Raw genomic sequence first — 17,431 nt, 5'->3', positions numbered from 1 at the left:
GAGCTCTGTACCTGAGCTGTACCTCATTCCTCATGGTAAACCCTGAGCTGCGTGTGTTACACCTGGCATCATTATTACATTTACTTGAGGATGCTGCAGCACAAGTGTGTCAGCACAGATTGCATAAGTCACTGTTCTCCATCTTCCATCCCAGATATCAACCTTGGGTCATCTGTCTTGGAGCCAAGCTTTACCCACTGAGCCATCCCATCCTTCATGACTTAATAGATCAAAAGTCATGTTTGTGGGAGTTTTTTTTGTTTTTGTTTTTTTTTAAGGGTTGCTAGGGATGGCACCCAGAGTCTGTATCTGTTAAGTAAGATTTGCACTGCTGACCCACATACTTAGTCCCAAGCGATTTTCATAGGAAGTTAGCTGCCACCCAGGTTAAATCCAGTGAGACCATCGGATGTGGCCGTCACCTGAGCTCCATTGCTTGCTTTCAGATCGAAGAGAACAGAACTTACTATTGGAAGGTGAGCATCGACGAAGAGACTCTGGAGGTGGGCGACTGCGTCTCGGTCATTCCGGATGATCCCTCCAAACCACTGTATCTAGCCAGGTGTGTGCGCCCACCTTCCTCTTGAACACCTCATGTCCAGCTGTGTCGGAATGAGACCCAAGTTGTGCTGGTTACGTGAGATGTCTGTTCCCTGTCTCGTCTTATGCTACAGGGTCACAGCACTGTGGGAAGACAAGAACGGGCAGATGTTCCATGCACACTGGTTCTGCGCGGGGACAGACACGGTCCTCGGAGCCACCTCTGACCCTCTGGAGCTGTTCCTTGTAGGCGAGTGTGAAAACATGCAACTTTCCTACATCCACAGCAAGGTCAAGGTCATCTACAGAGGGCCTTCCCCAAACTGGGCCATGGAGGTGAGTGGCTTCTCTCGACCCATACTCTGTCTGCCCCACTGTTAGAGCCCGGATCGACACAAGTCTGTTTCCATAGGGAGGCATGGACCCTGAGGCCATGTTGCCGGGGGCTGAGGATGGGAAGACCTACTTCTACCAGTTCTGGTACAGCCAGGACTACGCAAGGTTTGAGTCCCCACCCAAGACCCAGCCGACGGAGGACAATAAGCACAAGTGAGTGTGGGAGCCAGTGTAAGCCCTCCCTGTGCCCCGCCCTGCTCTTGGGCATCAAGAAAGGTTTACTTCCCAATTGCGTTTTGCTCACCAAAGAGGCCTAACGTTTTGGAAATGTTTAAATATGTTGACCACTTGGAGATTACCTTGAGCAAGGTGTGGCCTTCTTTTAAACATACTCATTGCGTGCTGGGTTGTAACCCTGGGCCTGGGGCGTGCTGGCCAAGCACACTGCTGCTGCTGTTCACAGCCTCTGGCTTGTTTCTAGTGCTCATTTCTGCCTTTGAGCCGTGGTCCCCAAGAACTGTCTTCAAAATGTGGACCTAAAAAAGGGGACACTTCTCCAGACACCTGCAGATATGTTCTTGGATCTCAGTAGTTGCCACCTCAGAACCTTGAGTTTCTCCTCCGGCTTTGGCTTCTGCAGGTTCTGCCTATCTTGTATCCGGCTGGCTGAGCTGAGACAAAAAGAAATGCCCAAAGTCCTGGAACAACTTGAGGAGGTGGACGGCCGGGTCTACTGCAGTTCTATCACCAAGAACGGTGTTGTCTACCGACTGGGTGACAGTGTGTACCTGCCTCCTGAGGCCTTTACTTTCAAGTGAGTGACCCACGTTCCACACCAGTTCCACACCAGTCAGCTGGCTTTGCAATATCCTCAGCTGATCCCTTAAGCCAGTGTTAGACCATCACTCTGGTTTCTAGTGAGACGCAGATAGCCTAATGACTACATTTCTTTTTTTTTTTTTTTTTTTCCGGAGCTGGGGACCGAACCCAGGGCCTTGTGCTTCCTAGGCAAGCGCTCTACCACTGAGCTAAATCCCCAACCTCCTAATGACTACATTTCAACTTCAGAACTGTTAGCTTTATTACCATAACAAAATGCCTGATGTAGCTGACTTTTGTAGTACTGGAAGCCATATTCCAGCTCATTTTGGAAGGTCCCGTACAAGGCTGGGCAGATCACCCTAGGCCTGGTGGTAACAGCTCATGTCATCGGACTAGGAAGCGAGGGAGAGAGGTTCTGTCGCCTCTGTCCCTTGAGGGCGTCCCTCCAGGGACATTCCTCCCTTGTAAACGCTCTACCACTTGCTAATAGTGCAGCCCTGGGGACCTGGCCTTCCTCACACTGCCTTGGGAGCCTTTCAGCATCTGAGCTGTGATGTCGTGAGGCTGGGTGAGACCCGCGATGCTGGACAGTCTGCTCCTGCCTCAGCTCTGCCTCGCAGAACCCGTGAGGCCTCGGACTAGGTTTCCTCCCTGCAGTCTTTTTCCTGAAGCTCATTGGGGTCTCGCCTCCCAGAACTCGAAGGTCTGAACCTGTTGAAAGTGCAGTGCTTTACCCGTGGTCTGGAGAACGAGATCTTTTACTGTGAACAGGATTTCCTCAGATATTGGGACATCATCACCTTCACCTTCTGTCCACTGTGTCCTCTGCACTAGAGCAAGTTGGAATCGCAGTTCGTGTGTAGCAAACCATACCTCAGTATCTTAGATTGAAGGTCCCACTGGGCACTAGGGAAAGGGGGCCTCAATCCTCAAATTCAGCTTCCTGTTTTGACCCATGGAACTGAGAAGTTGGGTGGGCGCCTCTGTGTAATGGTGCTGTGTTTTACCGGTCAGCGGTGCTTGTCTTTGTTGCCCTCTACACGGGTCTCCCTGGGGTGTCATGTACCAAGTAGAGGCACAGCATGCAGGCTGCACATGCACACACACGCACACGCATACAAGTGCACACACGCGCGCACACTGACTTTGCTGACACCTGGGGGGGATGGTGCCCTCACAGAAGCTGCTGTTCTTAGTGAAGCCCCCATCCTGTGACGTTGCAATTTGTGTTTGCCGACAGGATCTTGTCCCATACCAATAAGTTCAAGATGCCACATGGCTGGGGGGCAGGTCCAGGTGGGCCTAAAACTCCGGTATCCCAAGATAGCCTGGAACTCCTGATCCTCCATCAGCCTCCCAAATCCTGGGATTCCACGTGAAAATGTCCACACCCACCTGAGCGCTGGGAATTGGGTGGCATTTTAAACTTTCCATGAGATTTTTGAGTCCCTTTTCCTTAACGGTGCTTGGATGTGCCAGCTTGTGATGAGGAATCGACTTGCTCCCAGTCATCTAGACTCTCGCCCCAGCTCAGTTGCGCCCTTCCCTATCCCCTCTGCAGCATCAAAATGGCCAGCCCCATGAAACGCTCTAAGAGGGACCCTGTGAATGAGAACCTGTACCCCGAGCATTACCGCAAGTATTCCGACTACATCAAAGGAAGCAACCTGGACGCCCCTGAACCCTATCGGATTGGTCGGATAAAAGAGATCCACTGTGGCAAGAAGAAAGGTGGCAAGGTCAATGAGGCAGACATCAAGATCAGGCTCTACAAGTTCTATAGGTGGGCGTGGCTCCGCGGGGGCGTGGCTCTAGGGGGTGGGAGGTGGCTTCTGGTTATCCTGCGGGTACAGGGGTGCTGCAGACTTGGAGCTCTCAGGCTTTCATAGTTGTGGGCCACTGGGGAACTGATGTCTGACAAAAACCGAAAGCTGGTATCAAGGAATGTGTCCTGACTTATGTGGCTTCTCCCTCCCAAACTACAGTCCCTTTCTCTGCTCCCATTGCCCTCCCAGTCCTGCTCTGCACACACTGTCCTTGCTGGTTCTGGAGTTTGTTTTCCAGCCCTTGGCTTAACTCAGAAAACATGCACGCACACACTCGCAAATGCACGCACACTCACACGCATGCACACTCACACACGTGCACACCCCAAACCTCTCTGTGCATGTATGTGTGCTTTCGGCCTCTTTGAGAATGGGTTTTAGCTGATTGACAAAGGCAGATGGATCTCTAGGGTTCGAGGCTAGCCTTGTCTGCATAGTGAGTTTCAGGACAATCAAAGCTACACAGAGAATCCCTGTCTCTGAAACAAAACAAAACTGGGTTTCGTTCTGGAGTTCGGGTTCTCTATGTAGTCCACTCCTACCTTGAGACTCTATCGATCCTCCTGCCTCAGCTCTCAGTCTTTTTCTTTTTTTCTTTTTTTTTTCTTTCTTTTTTTTTTTTTTTTTTTTTGGTTCTTTTTTTTCGGAGCTGGTGACCGAACCCAGGGCCTTGTGCTTCCTAGGCAAGCGCTCTACCACTGAGCTAAATCCCCAACCCCCTCAGTCTTTTTCTTATAAAAATCCTGTAACTGGAAGTGAGGAGGGGCCACTGTGAAGGAAAACTGTCCCAGATGGACCAGTAGGTGCTTCACCAGCACAGCTGAACTTGAGACCCCTGTCTCGGCGTCCCAGGTGACAGGCATCCCAGGTGACGGGATACCGGAACCTGCTGTACACCTGAGTCTTCTCCTGGGGTCTTTGTGATACTCAGCAAGGTCACAGACGGGCAGGGCACCCAGCAGTGATGGCAGATGAAAGCAGGGAGCAGACCAGTCCCTAATTTGGAATCCATTCCTGCTGTGGCATTGGGGCCGAGTAAGGGTAGTGGTCACCAAGCTGACTGGACTGGGATGTTGTCTTCTCTTTCTTTTTTTTTTTTTTTTTTTTTTAGAATTATTTATTTATTTGTAAGTACACTGTAGCTGTCTTCAGACACACCAGAAGAGGGCACCAGATCTCATTACAGATGGTTGTGAGCCACTATGTGGTTGCTGGGAATTGAACTCAGGACCTCAGGAAGAGCAGTCAGTGCTCTAACCACTGAGCCATCTCTCCAGCCCAGTGTTGTCTTTTCTGTGGTGCAGTTTATAGGTTGAACTTCCTCAAACCAAAATACTCAAGTCCTACAGCTGACCCCTTACAGGCACACAGGTATACTTCTGCTACCGCTGACCCCGTACAGGCGCACAGGTATACTTCTGCTACGCAGAGGCTGGGGAAGTGGCTCGGAGCTTAAGATTTGATGGTTTTCAGCACCCAGATGGTGGCTACAGACATGTTAAGTTTGACAGGACCGGATGCCATCTTTGGCTTCCATGGGCACTGTATACTCCCATAGCCAGACATACATGGAGCCAAATACCCATACACATTAAACAAAAATGAATAAGTCTTTTTTAAATGCTGCCTAAAGTAACCTGTAGACTGGGATGGCTGGGTGTAGTCCTAGCCCTTGAGGTGTTGGCGGTGAGGAGCACCGAGCTGGAGGGCAGCCTGGGCAGCAGAGCGAGACACTCTCAAAAAATAAAATGCCTTTAAGTTACGGCGTGAGGCTTAGACTAATAAGGTTCCTGTCAGCACCCAGGTGCCATCTAGGCATTGCAAGTGAGGGAGCTCTGGCCTGTGATTACAAATCTGTGTTAACGTCCTGACCCTTGGCGTCCTCCTCCCAGGCCTGAGAACACCCACAAGTCCATCCAGGCAACCTACCACGCCGACATCAACCTGCTCTACTGGAGCGATGAGGAAGCCGTGGTGGACTTCAGCGACGTGCAAGGCCGCTGCACCGTGGAGTACGGAGAGGACCTGCTTGAGAGCATCCAGGATTACTCACAGGGCGGCCCCGACCGCTTCTACTTTCTCGAGGTGGAGCCAGGCTTCAGGGGCAAATGTGCGAGAGCAGGGTGCCCGAGAAAGTGGCTCAGGGTGGGGCAGGGCTCAGGGATAGACACAGGCTGGGTCCTGAGTGTGTCTCAGGACAGGAGATACAAGATGGGCTAAGGAAGCGACTAATGCGTGTGTGGCCTCTGGTTTCGGCTTAGTGACTTTTAAATTTTTTATTTTCATGATGAGAATTGGCGTTTTGCCTGTGTGGAGGTTGGAGGTGGGAGTGTGTAGGGTGTGTATGTGTGAATATCTCAGATCCCCTGAAACTGGAGCTACAGACAGTTGTGAGCTACCATATGGGTGCTGGGAATTGAACCTGGGTCCTCAGAAGTCAGTGCTCCTTCTCTGCAGTCCTGTTTGTCTTTCTGTTCTGTTTCCTTTGACTTGGGGTCTCACTGTGTAGCCCTAGAACTCGATATGCAGATTGGGCTGACCTTGAACTGATGGGAAACCTCCTGCCTCCTCCAAGTGCTGGAATTCAGACTGAATACAGTGCAGCTGGGGCTCTGGCTGGATGTGTAGAGTTCTTGCCTGGCACACATGGAGCCCTGGGTTGGGCCTCCACACTGTGTAACTGCCGTGATGCCTATCACTCTGGCTATGGAAGCAGGATGGGGCATTGATGAGGAGAGCTGATGGCTAGCAGGCTGACTGTTGACTGTGTGAGGTGTTAGGGCAGAAACATTGTATTGTCTTACCACCATTAAAATGTATCTGAGACTGTTGTAGGCTTCTAGGGTTTTGATGTGCTGAGTGTCCCCCTTCTTGGAGTACACTTCAGTCCCACGTAGTTTGTAGATGGCTTCTCTGCCCTCAAGTTCGTATTACACCTTAGCACCTCTACCAGCTGCCTGTAGGTTTGTTTGCAATGGTGAGATCAAATTCCACTGGTGGCTAATTAATTGGCCGTGGTTCTGCTCAGAGATTAAGAGACTGTCAGTCAGTTCTTAACCACTGTGAGGGGATCCATGCGTTTCTTCTGTACTAACGTGGCTTCTCCCTGTGCAGGCCTACAATTCAAAGACTAAAAGCTTTGAAGACCCTCCGAACCATGCCCGCAGCCCTGGGAACAAAGGCAAAGGAAAGGGGAAAGGTGTGTGCTTGTCCTGTCGTCCTCCTTGGTGTCCTTGTCCCATCATCCTCCTCAGTGCGGTTCTGTGAGAAGGCGCATGCTGGCCAGGCAGCACTGGAGCCTAGAGATTCCTGCCTCCACCTCCCAAATCCTGGGATCCTAGATGCCAGTGCTTGGGGGGCTGATTCAGGAAGGTCTCCCAAGAGGCCACTCTAGGTCTCATCTCTGAATAAGGCCTGAGGCGAGCAGTCTGGTGGCCCTTTGGATGGCTGATAACTATTCCTCCTCCAGGGAAAGGGAAGGGAAAACCTCAGGTATCAGAGCCCAAAGAGCCCGAGGCAGCCATCAAACTGCCTAAGCTGCGGACCCTGGATGTGTTTTCTGGCTGTGGAGGATTAACAGAAGGATTCCACCAAGCAGGTAAGCACACACTGGGTCAGACTCTGGCCTGTCTTTAGGGAGGCTTTAATGAGGTCCGCTGTCACGTGGGATGATGCACGTCTGATCAAATAGAATTAAAACAGATCTAAAACAGACCTGGCTTCGTGCCTTCCAGGCATCTCGGAGACGCTGTGGGCCATCGAGATGTGGGAACCAGCAGCCCAGGCATTTCGGCTGAACAACCCTGGCACCACGGTGTTCACAGAGGACTGCAACGTGCTTCTCAAGCTGGTCATGGCTGGTGAGGTGACCAACTCTCTGGGCCAGAGGCTGCCACAGAAGGGCGATGTGGAGATGCTGTGTGGTGGGCCGCCCTGCCAGGGCTTCAGTGGCATGAACCGTTTCAACTCTCGTACTTACTCCAAGTTCAAAAACTCCCTCGTGGTCTCCTTCCTCAGGTAAGCATGGACCACCACCCTGTCAGCTTGCTGTTGGGTAACTCCCAGTCTGGATGTAGGCTTGGGGGAGTATCCCCCAGGGGGAGCATCCCCCACCCTGTTGTTGCCAGTTCCCTGTAGGGGTTTGCAGTGATTATGTCCCTCCTGCTCCTACAGCTACTGTGACTACTACCGGCCTCGGTTCTTCCTCTTGGAGAATGTCAGGAACTTCGTGTCCTTCAGGCGCTCCATGGTGCTGAAGCTCACACTGCGCTGCCTGGTCCGCATGGGCTACCAGTGCACCTTCGGTGTGCTCCAGGTGGGCCCCTCACAGCAGGCAGAGGGGCGGAAGTGGCCTCCCCTAGTTCAGTCCCTGGGCTGCTGCTCCCCGTCGCTAACCAGGAGACGGTTGGGCTGTGAGTAGCGGAGGTCTGCATGCCCAGCAGTATGGTTGTGAAGATAGTGGCTCAGCTCAGGTGGAAAAGCATAGGTTAGCCAGGTATGGAGGCCCACACCTCTAATGCCAACTCTAGGGGCACAGGTAGGCACATCTGAGTTTGAGGCCATCTGGTCTACAGAGCTCTAGGATGGCCAGAGCTACACAGAGAAAGCCAGTCTTCTCTAGTCCTGGGAGGCTGGAGAAGAGGGATTCCATGCATTGAAGGCCGGCATCTCAGGATTTAGAGCTAGGCCGCAGCTCAGTGTGGTACATTGCCTTGGTCCTGTCCCCAGCACCCAGAGTGATCGTGGTTAGCTGGGACCCAGTTGGTAGAGAGCTCGTTTCACCATCAGGAAGCCTGGGTTCCATTCTGGCCACCACACAGACGTGGTTACGCACACTAACCATCCCACAAGTAAGAGGGGATTGTAGGTAGGATCAGGACTTGGTTTCTTCTTTGTCTACATAGCAAGTTTGTGGCTAGCCTGGGCTACAATGAGACCTTGATTCCACAATCGGACAACAAAATTAGCTGTTCAGTGGGTGCTGAACTAACAAGTCATGGGAGGCCACCTGGGATGAGCTTGGTGTTCCCAACCCTCGCCTCCGCCTTGTGCTCATCATCTTCATGACTGTCAGGGGTGGAGGGAGGGCTCTTGGCCTCCCCAGTGCTTTTTAATCGTCTTTGCAGTGTTCCCTGGGAGGGCTGGGATTGACCGGTGTAAGGTCAGTAAAATACAAGAGAAGCGGCCCAGCAGAATAGGATTTATCCAGAGCAAACACGGGATGGGAGCTTTCCTTCTGGTCACACAGAGGTCTTGTCATCCACTTACAGATGCAGGAGTTACCGTGAGGAGACAGGGAAGAGTCGGAAGACATAGTGATGGGTTAGCATTCCCCGGGGTCAGCCTTAACTGAGCTTGACAGAATCGGGATGGCAGGGGCCTATGCAGACGAGTGACTTTGCTTCTATAAATTCAACTTACTGTAATCTTGGGGGTTGTCCCCATTTAACCAAAATGAGAGTTTTGCAAATGGCATGGCCCTGGCTGACTGGGGCAAACTGTTACTGCTGGCCAGTGGCCGCCATGCCACTTGGTGAGTTGCAGGTATGCATATGCGTTGCTGCTTTCCAGTCTGGCTCTCTGAGAAGAGCCAGCTGGGCAAACACTGCCTAATGCCATCTCTCTTCCCCTGTTGCAGGCTGGACAGTATGGTGTGGCCCAGACACGAAGGAGGGCCATCATCTTGGCTGCAGCCCCTGGAGAGAAGCTGCCTCTGTTCCCAGAACCTCTACACGTGTTTGCCCCCCGTGCCTGCCAGCTGAGTGTTGTGGTGGACGACAAGAAGTTCGTTAGCAACATTACAAGGTAGGAGCTGTGCTCGGCCCCCACGTGTGGGAGAGTGGCTGTGACAGTGCCGAGCCCTCCATGTTTTGCTCGTGTTCCCTGGCTTACTGAGGAGATCTGTGTTGGACTCTGGCTGGAATCTCAAGCCCGGTTGGGTTTGCCTCACTCCACCTTAGGTCCTGCCTCACGTGCAGGCAGCAGACTTGAGAGGGGCCCATACCTCAGCTGCCCCTCACATCCTGAGTTCCAGCAGAGGCCACCACCCGCTTGACCTCTAATAGAGCACCTTCTGCTGCAGGCTAAGCTCGGGTCCCTTCCGAACCATCACGGTGCGAGATACCATGTCTGACCTCCCTGAGATCCAGAATGGAGCCTCAGCCCCCGAGATCTCCTACAATGGAGAGCCACAGTCCTGGTTCCAGAGGCAGCTGCGAGGGTCGCACTACCAGCCCATCCTCAGGGACCATATCTGCAAGGTAGCTAGCTTCCCTTCGGTCTTGCGAGAGCCTGGCCCAGCTTCTCTCCTGGGCTCGCTTACATCTCCGTAGCCTCAAGGCTCAACATCTCTGATCTCCTACCCGCACAGTGTCATTTTCAGATGGTCCAGGTTGACATCCAAATGTCCCCACAGCGCCCTCTTAACAGCGTTTCTGTATGGGCTTTTCCTACATCAGTCCTCGTGTTTGTGCTTCCCCGGCTGACTTCACACGGAACCTCTTTGTCCAATGCGCTCACCTCACATGTCCCTCCGGACATGCACCAGGCGTCCTCGGCCATCTCTCAGCTGGGGTTGGGTGGTTGTCTCATCCTGATGGAATCCGAGCCTCTGGCTCCCCTTTTGTGCTCCCTGAACTGGGTTTCAGCTGGGATTCCCTGTGTTCTAGGACATGAGCGCGCTGGTGGCTGCCCGTATGCGGCACATCCCGCTGTCCCCAGGATCGGATTGGCGTGACCTGCCCAACATACAAGTGCGGCTGAGAGATGGCGTCATAACCAATAAACTTCGCTACACTTTCCACGACACGAAGAACGGCTGCAGCAGCACCGGGGCCCTGCGTGGGGTCTGCTCCTGTGCGGAAGGCAAGACCTGCGACCCTGCTTCCAGACAATTCAACACGCTCATCCCCTGGTGCCTGCCGCACACTGGGAACCGGCACAACCACTGGGCTGGCCTCTACGGGCGTCTGGAGTGGGATGGCTTCTTCAGTACCACCGTCACCAACCCTGAGCCCATGGGCAAGCAAGGCCGGGTGCTCCATCCCGAGCAGCACCGGGTCGTGAGTGTGCGGGAATGTGCTCGCTCCCAAGGCTTTCCAGATACCTACCGGTTATTCGGCAACATCCTGGACAGACACCGGCAGGTCAGTCCATCCCAGAGCTTGTCACCAAGTAGCCTCAGCCTCGAATTGGGAGTAGGGGGCCACAGCTTGTGAGTCAGGTTGTGTGTGTAACTGTGGGTCAGCAGCAGCAATGCAATGGCACAGATGCCCTTCCCAGGCTTTAATGCTAGCACTGGGGAGGCAAGTACGTGGATCTCTGACCCCAGTCTAAAGAACTACATAGACCCTGTCTCGGACTGAGCAAGCAAAAACTGTCAGTGCCTGTGGTGTGTGGACATCTCAGTGTAGACCAAGTCCACAAAACTCAGGTCATGGTCAGGCCCCTGAGCCTGGTGTCAAGCTGACGTTACCTCCTTCCTTCCTGCAGGTGGGGAACGCTGTGCCACCACCACTGGCCAAAGCCATCGGCCTGGAGATTAAGCTCTGTCTGCTGGCCAGCGCTCAGGAGAGTGCCTCAGGTATGTGCCACCTTCCTGGAAGGCCACTCCAGTCACTGGGGCCTGTGTACACACAAGGTGAGAGTGGTAGAGCCGGGGCAGATGGCACAGTGGCCTTTGAAGGCAGTGTGAGCATTCTGACAAAGCCAGCAGGCACTGGCCTCAAGGACCGCCCCAAGCACTTGGGTGCAGGGACAATGAGGAGCTGTCTCAGCCCTGAATGTTTCCAGTCGCATACGGGTTCTCAAGGCAGCTTGAGCATCTGTGTTCCCCAGACGACTTCCTTTTCCTCTCTCCTCAGCTGCAGTTAAAGGAAAGGAGGAGACTACTACCGAGGACTAGTGCTCTCACCCAGAGCCCCACGTGCACTGATGTTTTTTAACCCGTCGAGCCCCATCATTTGAAGTGTTCTGCTCCGTGTCTGTGACCATGGCTGACACTAAGCTGTTGGAGGTTTGTTTTGTGACCAAGCCGTGTAGCACTTTGTGCATTCTGAATTTTAAGGTTTTGTTTTTTTGTTTTTTTGTTTTGTTTTTTTATTCTGTATTCTATCAGATCTGCCACTGTGTGGGTGGCAAGTGAGACTTGATGTAGTTTTATATGTTGTAATATTTCTTCAAAATAAAGCGCTTCTATAAAGCACCCAGCTAGTGATCGATGTCTCTGGCAGCATCCCCACTATCAGGGGATGGGGGAAGGGGCTCGTGTCCATGGACCCTCCACTGCAGCTACCTCGGTGGGTTACATTTCCGTGACTCCTTTCTGCCCAGTGAAAAGCAAACGGAACTTTCTAGTAGATCTTTCCAGAAAGCCCCTTAAAACCTCTTGGCTAATCTTCATGGGCACTTTGCCCTTTTTGTCTTGGAGTTGATCTTTTCTTGTGGTGTCTGGTAACAAAGCAGCCGTCCTGGGATCGTGATGTCGTAAGACCTGGATCATGGAGCAGGAAGAGAGACCATGGCTAAACCGCCCTCAGTACTGTCTATCTGCCCTATCTGCAGAACTCTAGTTGGTTTAAGACTTAGAAGACATTGGGGTTGGGGATTTAGCTCAGTGGTAGAGCGCTTGCCTAGCAAGCGCAAGGCCCTGGGTTCGGTCCCCAGCTCTGTTAAAAAAAAAAAAAAAAAAGACTTAGAAGACACAAGCCTACAAGAGTCTCCTGGGTCTTTGGATCTGACTCAACACACATAACTTTTTGATATATTGTGTAACCATGTCTGACCATTATATCCACTGTATAGCTCAGGCTGGACCACTAGTTGTGGCAGTCCTTCCAAGTGCCACTGTACTAAACTAGAGCAGTAATTTAAGGCCTCTGTTGCCCAGGCTAGCTTGGAACTCCTTTTTCTTGCCTCCTCTTTCCCAAGTCCTATATTTACAACTGTACCATCCCACAGGTCATTTGGAGGATGTGCTTCTGTGTAAATGGAAGCCTCTTTGCCTCTGCGGAGCAGGCATCCAGGCGGTATCAGGCCGTAGTCTCTAAGAGTGAAGTTGCAGGGGTGGCCTCCATGCTGGCATCTTGTGATGGATGTAGGCCAAACTTCCACCTCCACACACACTGGCCTGTCTCAGATGTTGGGCACACAGGCAATGGTGAAGCACTGGTCATTCAGAGCTCAAGTTCAGGCTTTTCTTTCAGGGAACAGAAAGTCGAAGGTCAGACCCTGATCATAAAGTGCGAGATGGTTTGAGTTTGCTTTGAGACAAGACATCACATAGCACACACATGAGTGCGCACGCACGCACACACACACACACACCACAAAAAGACATGTAGCTCTGTCTGGCTCTGATCTGCCTGGCTCTGATCTGCCTGCCTGCACTCGCACCTATCCTCTGGGCTGCTGCAGATGGAACCAGTACCAGGCAAGCACACTACCAGCTGATCCAAACCCCCAGCTCTGAAAGTTTCACGTTGAAACTTTATAGTACGATGATAGGTGGGCGTATGACACAGCTCGCATGTGGAAGTCATGACAACTTTGAGGTGTGTTCTTTCTCCTATGTGTGAGTTTGCCGGGCTCACACAACTGACACTCAACCACCAAGCCATCTTGTTCCTCCAGGAGTAGGGGTTTGCTATCTCTACTGAGTTAGTCTCACTGTGTCCCCTGGTGTCCGCCCTACTACTGTGAAGACACCATGACCAAGGCAACTTTAAAACAATTTTGGGGGCTTAGTTTCAGAGTTGAGTCTGACAATCATGGCAGGGCAGCAGTCTGAGCACAACGCTGGAGCAGTAGCTGAGATCTCCACAAGTGGGAGGCACCCCACAACCCCCCATGACACCTCCAATAAGGCCACTCCTTTAATCCTTTCCAAACAGTTCCACCAGGTAAGGACCACATTCAAATACAAGAGACCATTCTTGTTGCGGTTAGAAAATGTTCCTTTTTAATCTTATTAGTTCCGCGAGTCAGATCCGCTCACTCCTGCTACTCTACCACACGGTCCTCGAGCCACCCTCTCCTGGCTGTTTAGCCGCCCTCCACACAGTCCCCTAGGCAGCAGTTACCATACCTGGCACACAACCCATTTCGTTCTTCCTGGACCCACCTTGTTGTGTAATGACGTCATCCTACACATTCTCATTCAAATCACTACACCCTGGCTGCTATATCAACAATTCAGGTTGATAGAGGTTGGCCACACAAGATCTGCCTGCCCCTGCCTTCCAAGTACAGGACTAAAGGTATCCTTTGTTACACCTGAGGCTTTTAAATTCATTTGAGGGTGTGTGTCTGTGTGTGTATGTAGCCGGGTCTGGCCTGGAACTCACTGTACAGATCAGGCTGGTCTGAAACTCAGTGATCTGCCTGCTTCCCAAGTGCTGGGACTAAAGGTATGTGCCACCAGGGCCTGGCTGTGTAACTTATCGGTGAAGAAACTTGTATTTTCCACTAGTCGAGTTGACCAAGCATAGAAGCAGAAGTGGGAGAGACAGCTCAGCCATCAAGAGTAATGGCTACTCTTATGAATGAAGAACCTGGGTTTGGTTCCCAGCACCCCACATAATGGTTTACGACTCACCTGCAACTCTAGTCCTCAGGATCTGGCACCCCTTTCTGGCGTCTGTGGGTACTGCAGTCATACACACACAGATGCAAAACAAACATTTTCAACTTTTCGGGCAGCTGAATCTCTGTGTTTGAGGTCAGTCTTGTCTGAAGACTGAGTTCTAGAACAGCCAGGGCTACTCAGGGAGGTCTGATCTCTAAAAACAAACAACTCTGAGATAGTCTCACAGCTCAGGCTGGCCTTGAACTTCTACCCACTCCTGCCCAGGCCATCTGTGTGGTTACAGATCAGGAACTAGCAGCCTGGTGGCCTCAAACTGGCAATGATCCTCCTGTCTCAGACTTTCTTCCAGTGCTGAGGTTGCAGGTATGAACCACTGTTCCCAGCTGCATCTATACTGTCTGTTTCAAGGGATTCGTCCAGTATACAGCAAAGTGCTGGGCCAAACAGTGTCTGCAGCAGCTGCTGTTTCTCTTTAAGGTAAATACCTAGAAGTGGGTGGAATGCCACAGGATCTGAGATCCATCAAATCCCTGTGCATGCCGCAGAATTATATTCTGTCTTTGAGATCGAGTTTCCTAGAGCCCTGGCCATTCTCTGACTCTTTATGTAGCTGAGGCCAGCCTAGGCCTTTTGCCTCCACTTCTCAAGTACCAAGGTAACAGCCATGCCTCTCCACCCCCACCACACATACACACCCAGCCTCTAGAGGAGTTCAAAAGGCAGCCAGGCACGGAGGCAAAAACTCAAGCCTCAAATCTGCCACCTCGAGGGTAATGCATGGTGCCAAGATGAAGGTGAGTTTAAGCCACAGTGAAGGGAAAGGCATCAATGGTGGCGTGATGTTCAGATACGGTACAGGGACCATGAAGATGGCTCTGTGATTAACACAGTGCAGCTGAGCCTAATGGTGTGACTTAGATCCCTTGATCCCAAATGGTGGGAGACGAGAACCAATACCTGAAGTTATTCTCTGATCCCCACATAATCTCACACAATATTTAAAAATGTTTTAAAAATCTGTTTTAAGGGTCAGGCATGGAAGGTGCCCTTGACCTATACTCTGGAGGCAGAGGAGTGTGGATCATTGCTACGAGTTCAAGGCCAGCCCGGTCTACACAGTGATACCTTGCTTTCTTTTGTTTTTTAAAGCTTACTGAAGGACTGGACATGGAGGCTCATGCCTCTAATCCCAAACCTTGAGGAGCGGTTGGATTTCTGTGAGTTAGAGGCCAGCCTGGTCTAAAGAGCCAGTTCCCGGACAGCCAGGAGTTAGACTCTGTCTCCAAAACAAAACAGTCAAAAGCCAACCGTGCAAGCCATAGGTTGTAGTCAGTAGGCAGCACTCCTCCATGGCCTCTGCTTCACGCGCTAAGTTCCTGCCCTGACTTCAGTACAGGACTATAAACTGTAAGATAAAGCGAGCCCCTTTCTCCCTACGTGGCTTTCGGTCATGGTATTTATCACAGCGATAGAAACCTAAGACAGCACGCCCAGTATGCACTGGGGCTCCAGTGTTTGCCGTCATTCAAACACTGGGGAGGTAGAGGCAGGAGGATTGGTAGCTTGAAGTCATCCTCAGCTACCTAGCGAGTTTGGGGCCAGCCAAAGCTACACAAGACTCTGCTCCCCAGAAAAAGAGCGACACCATTTATTTAGTGGGTTTTTACTGTGTAGTGCAAGCAGCCTTTGGAGGCTCACTGCTGCTACCTCAACTGATGACGGGCATATGCAGCCCCCCCCCTCCACTACACAGCCTTCTAACAGTCACACCTTTGCATACAATTTGTCATAAGTTGTACTACTAGGTTCCAAGGAAAAAAATCCTATTAGTGCTTTATTTTTGTAACCTTTAAAAACTGCCTGGCCAGTTTTCTTTTTATTTTGTTACAAACAGGGGATTGCTCTGTAACCCAGGCTGGCCTCAGTCTTGAGAGAACACTCCTGTCTCAGCCGGGTGTGTGGCCCCGTGGGTCACTTTCCTAAAAACCCGCTTTGCAGCTGGCATTCTTTCCTTGGTTCCCCAACCTCCTTCCTTCTCTGACTGACTGTTCTACTCTGCCCTCTAGTGGCTACTGAGAGAAGCTTTCTCACAAGAAAACACAGTAAGGTACCTCAGAAAATCTTAAAGTGACTTTGTTCTCCAGCGTGGAGGACAGAGACCTCAAACTAACTCTTTTTTTTTTTCTTTTTCTTTTTTTCGGAGCTGGGGACCGAACCCAGGGCCTTGCGTTTGCTAGGCAAGCGCTCTACCACTGAGCTAAATCCCCAACCCCTCAAACTAACTCTTTAGTCTGTTTGTCTGTTTGTCACTTGAGTCACGACTCCACTCTGTTTCATCATGCCCAGCTGAGTTCAAACTCTTAGATTTTCTGCCTCTACCTCCCTAGCATTGGAATTGACCATTTTGTTTATTGCATCCTTAGAGAGAATGACAGTAAATGCCAAATGTAAGTTGATTATCCAACCTGCTTTTACAGCCATACCACCCATCCTTAGATGGTGCCTGACCTCTTCTGATTCCATTACACTTTCGTGTTGGCGTTCTTGGTCCTGAGGGTCCACTGAAGAAAGAGAACCACTTGAGGATGAATTAAGGCCTTTCTGGGCGCAGGGAAATCCAGTCTCTATGGACTGAATCTTGAACATCCTCACAAGATTTCTTCAAGGTCTTAGTGCTTCTAGAAAACAGCTATTCACGCTGGTGTTTACCCTAGACGCCATGATTCTACAAGAACTTCACTCCAATTCAGTGTGTGAGAACACACCACGGCATACGTGTGGGCTCAGAGAACAACTTGCTAGAGTCAGTTCTCTCCTTCTCCCAGATGGGTCCTGGGGTTGAACTCACGGCAACAGGCTCATGGAAAGCACCTTCACCCACTGAGTCATTGGCCAGCCCAAGATACAAGTTCTAAGTGCCGGGAGTATTGGCCATTACACACGGAGCTTGGAATGGGTGTCCCTGGAGGCAGAGAATCTGTTATAGTCTTCATTTACTTGATAAGAGCTTCACATGGGAGATAGTTTAAGGTGGCAGGAATAGAACTTACGACATGCTTTTGCAGCTAAGGAGGTATTGGGACCTAGGTAAAATATTTTAAGGCCTAGATAAAATGTTAGGGCCTAGGTGACTGTTACCTGGGTAGCCTACCATTATAAGGAAACTTTCCCATGTCTCTGCTGTTACTAAGAAACTTTCTAATGCCGAGATTGATTACGTATTCTGTTATGCTCTGTGCCCTTGGAAATCAATCATGATAGAAGTCAGTAGAACGGTTTTGTATCATGACCCACAATAAGCCTGGACCCGAATCGGCCACCC

At 51.3% G+C, this 17,431-nt stretch overlaps 1 protein-coding gene across 1 annotated transcript in view; it reads left to right on the top strand.

The window, feature by feature from the left end:
* The window catches only part of Dnmt1 (DNA methyltransferase 1), a 45,965-nt gene extending 33,567 nt beyond the window's left edge, over positions 1-12,398 (top strand). Inside the window, 15 exon segments of the mRNA NM_053354.3 lie at positions 447-562; positions 675-876; positions 953-1,089; positions 1,517-1,690; positions 3,260-3,481; positions 5,417-5,609; positions 6,639-6,723; positions 6,994-7,122; positions 7,259-7,541; positions 7,698-7,839; positions 9,163-9,329; positions 9,607-9,784; positions 10,193-10,669; positions 11,016-11,106; positions 11,387-12,398. Coding sequence (NP_445806.3) covers positions 447-562; positions 675-876; positions 953-1,089; positions 1,517-1,690; positions 3,260-3,481; positions 5,417-5,609; positions 6,639-6,723; positions 6,994-7,122; positions 7,259-7,541; positions 7,698-7,839; positions 9,163-9,329; positions 9,607-9,784; positions 10,193-10,669; positions 11,016-11,106; positions 11,387-11,427 — 2,637 coding nt within the window. The 3' untranslated portion in view covers positions 11,428-12,398.
* Positions 12,399-17,431: the final 5,033 nt, after the last annotated feature.

The sequence above is a fragment of the Rattus norvegicus genome, chromosome 8 (assembly GCF_021556685.1).
Source record: "Rattus norvegicus strain SHRSP/BbbUtx chromosome 8, alternate assembly SHRSP_T2T, whole genome shotgun sequence".
NCBI lineage: Eukaryota > Metazoa > Chordata > Mammalia > Rodentia > Muridae > Rattus > Rattus norvegicus.
This window is presented reverse-complemented; position numbering and strand designations above follow the sequence as displayed.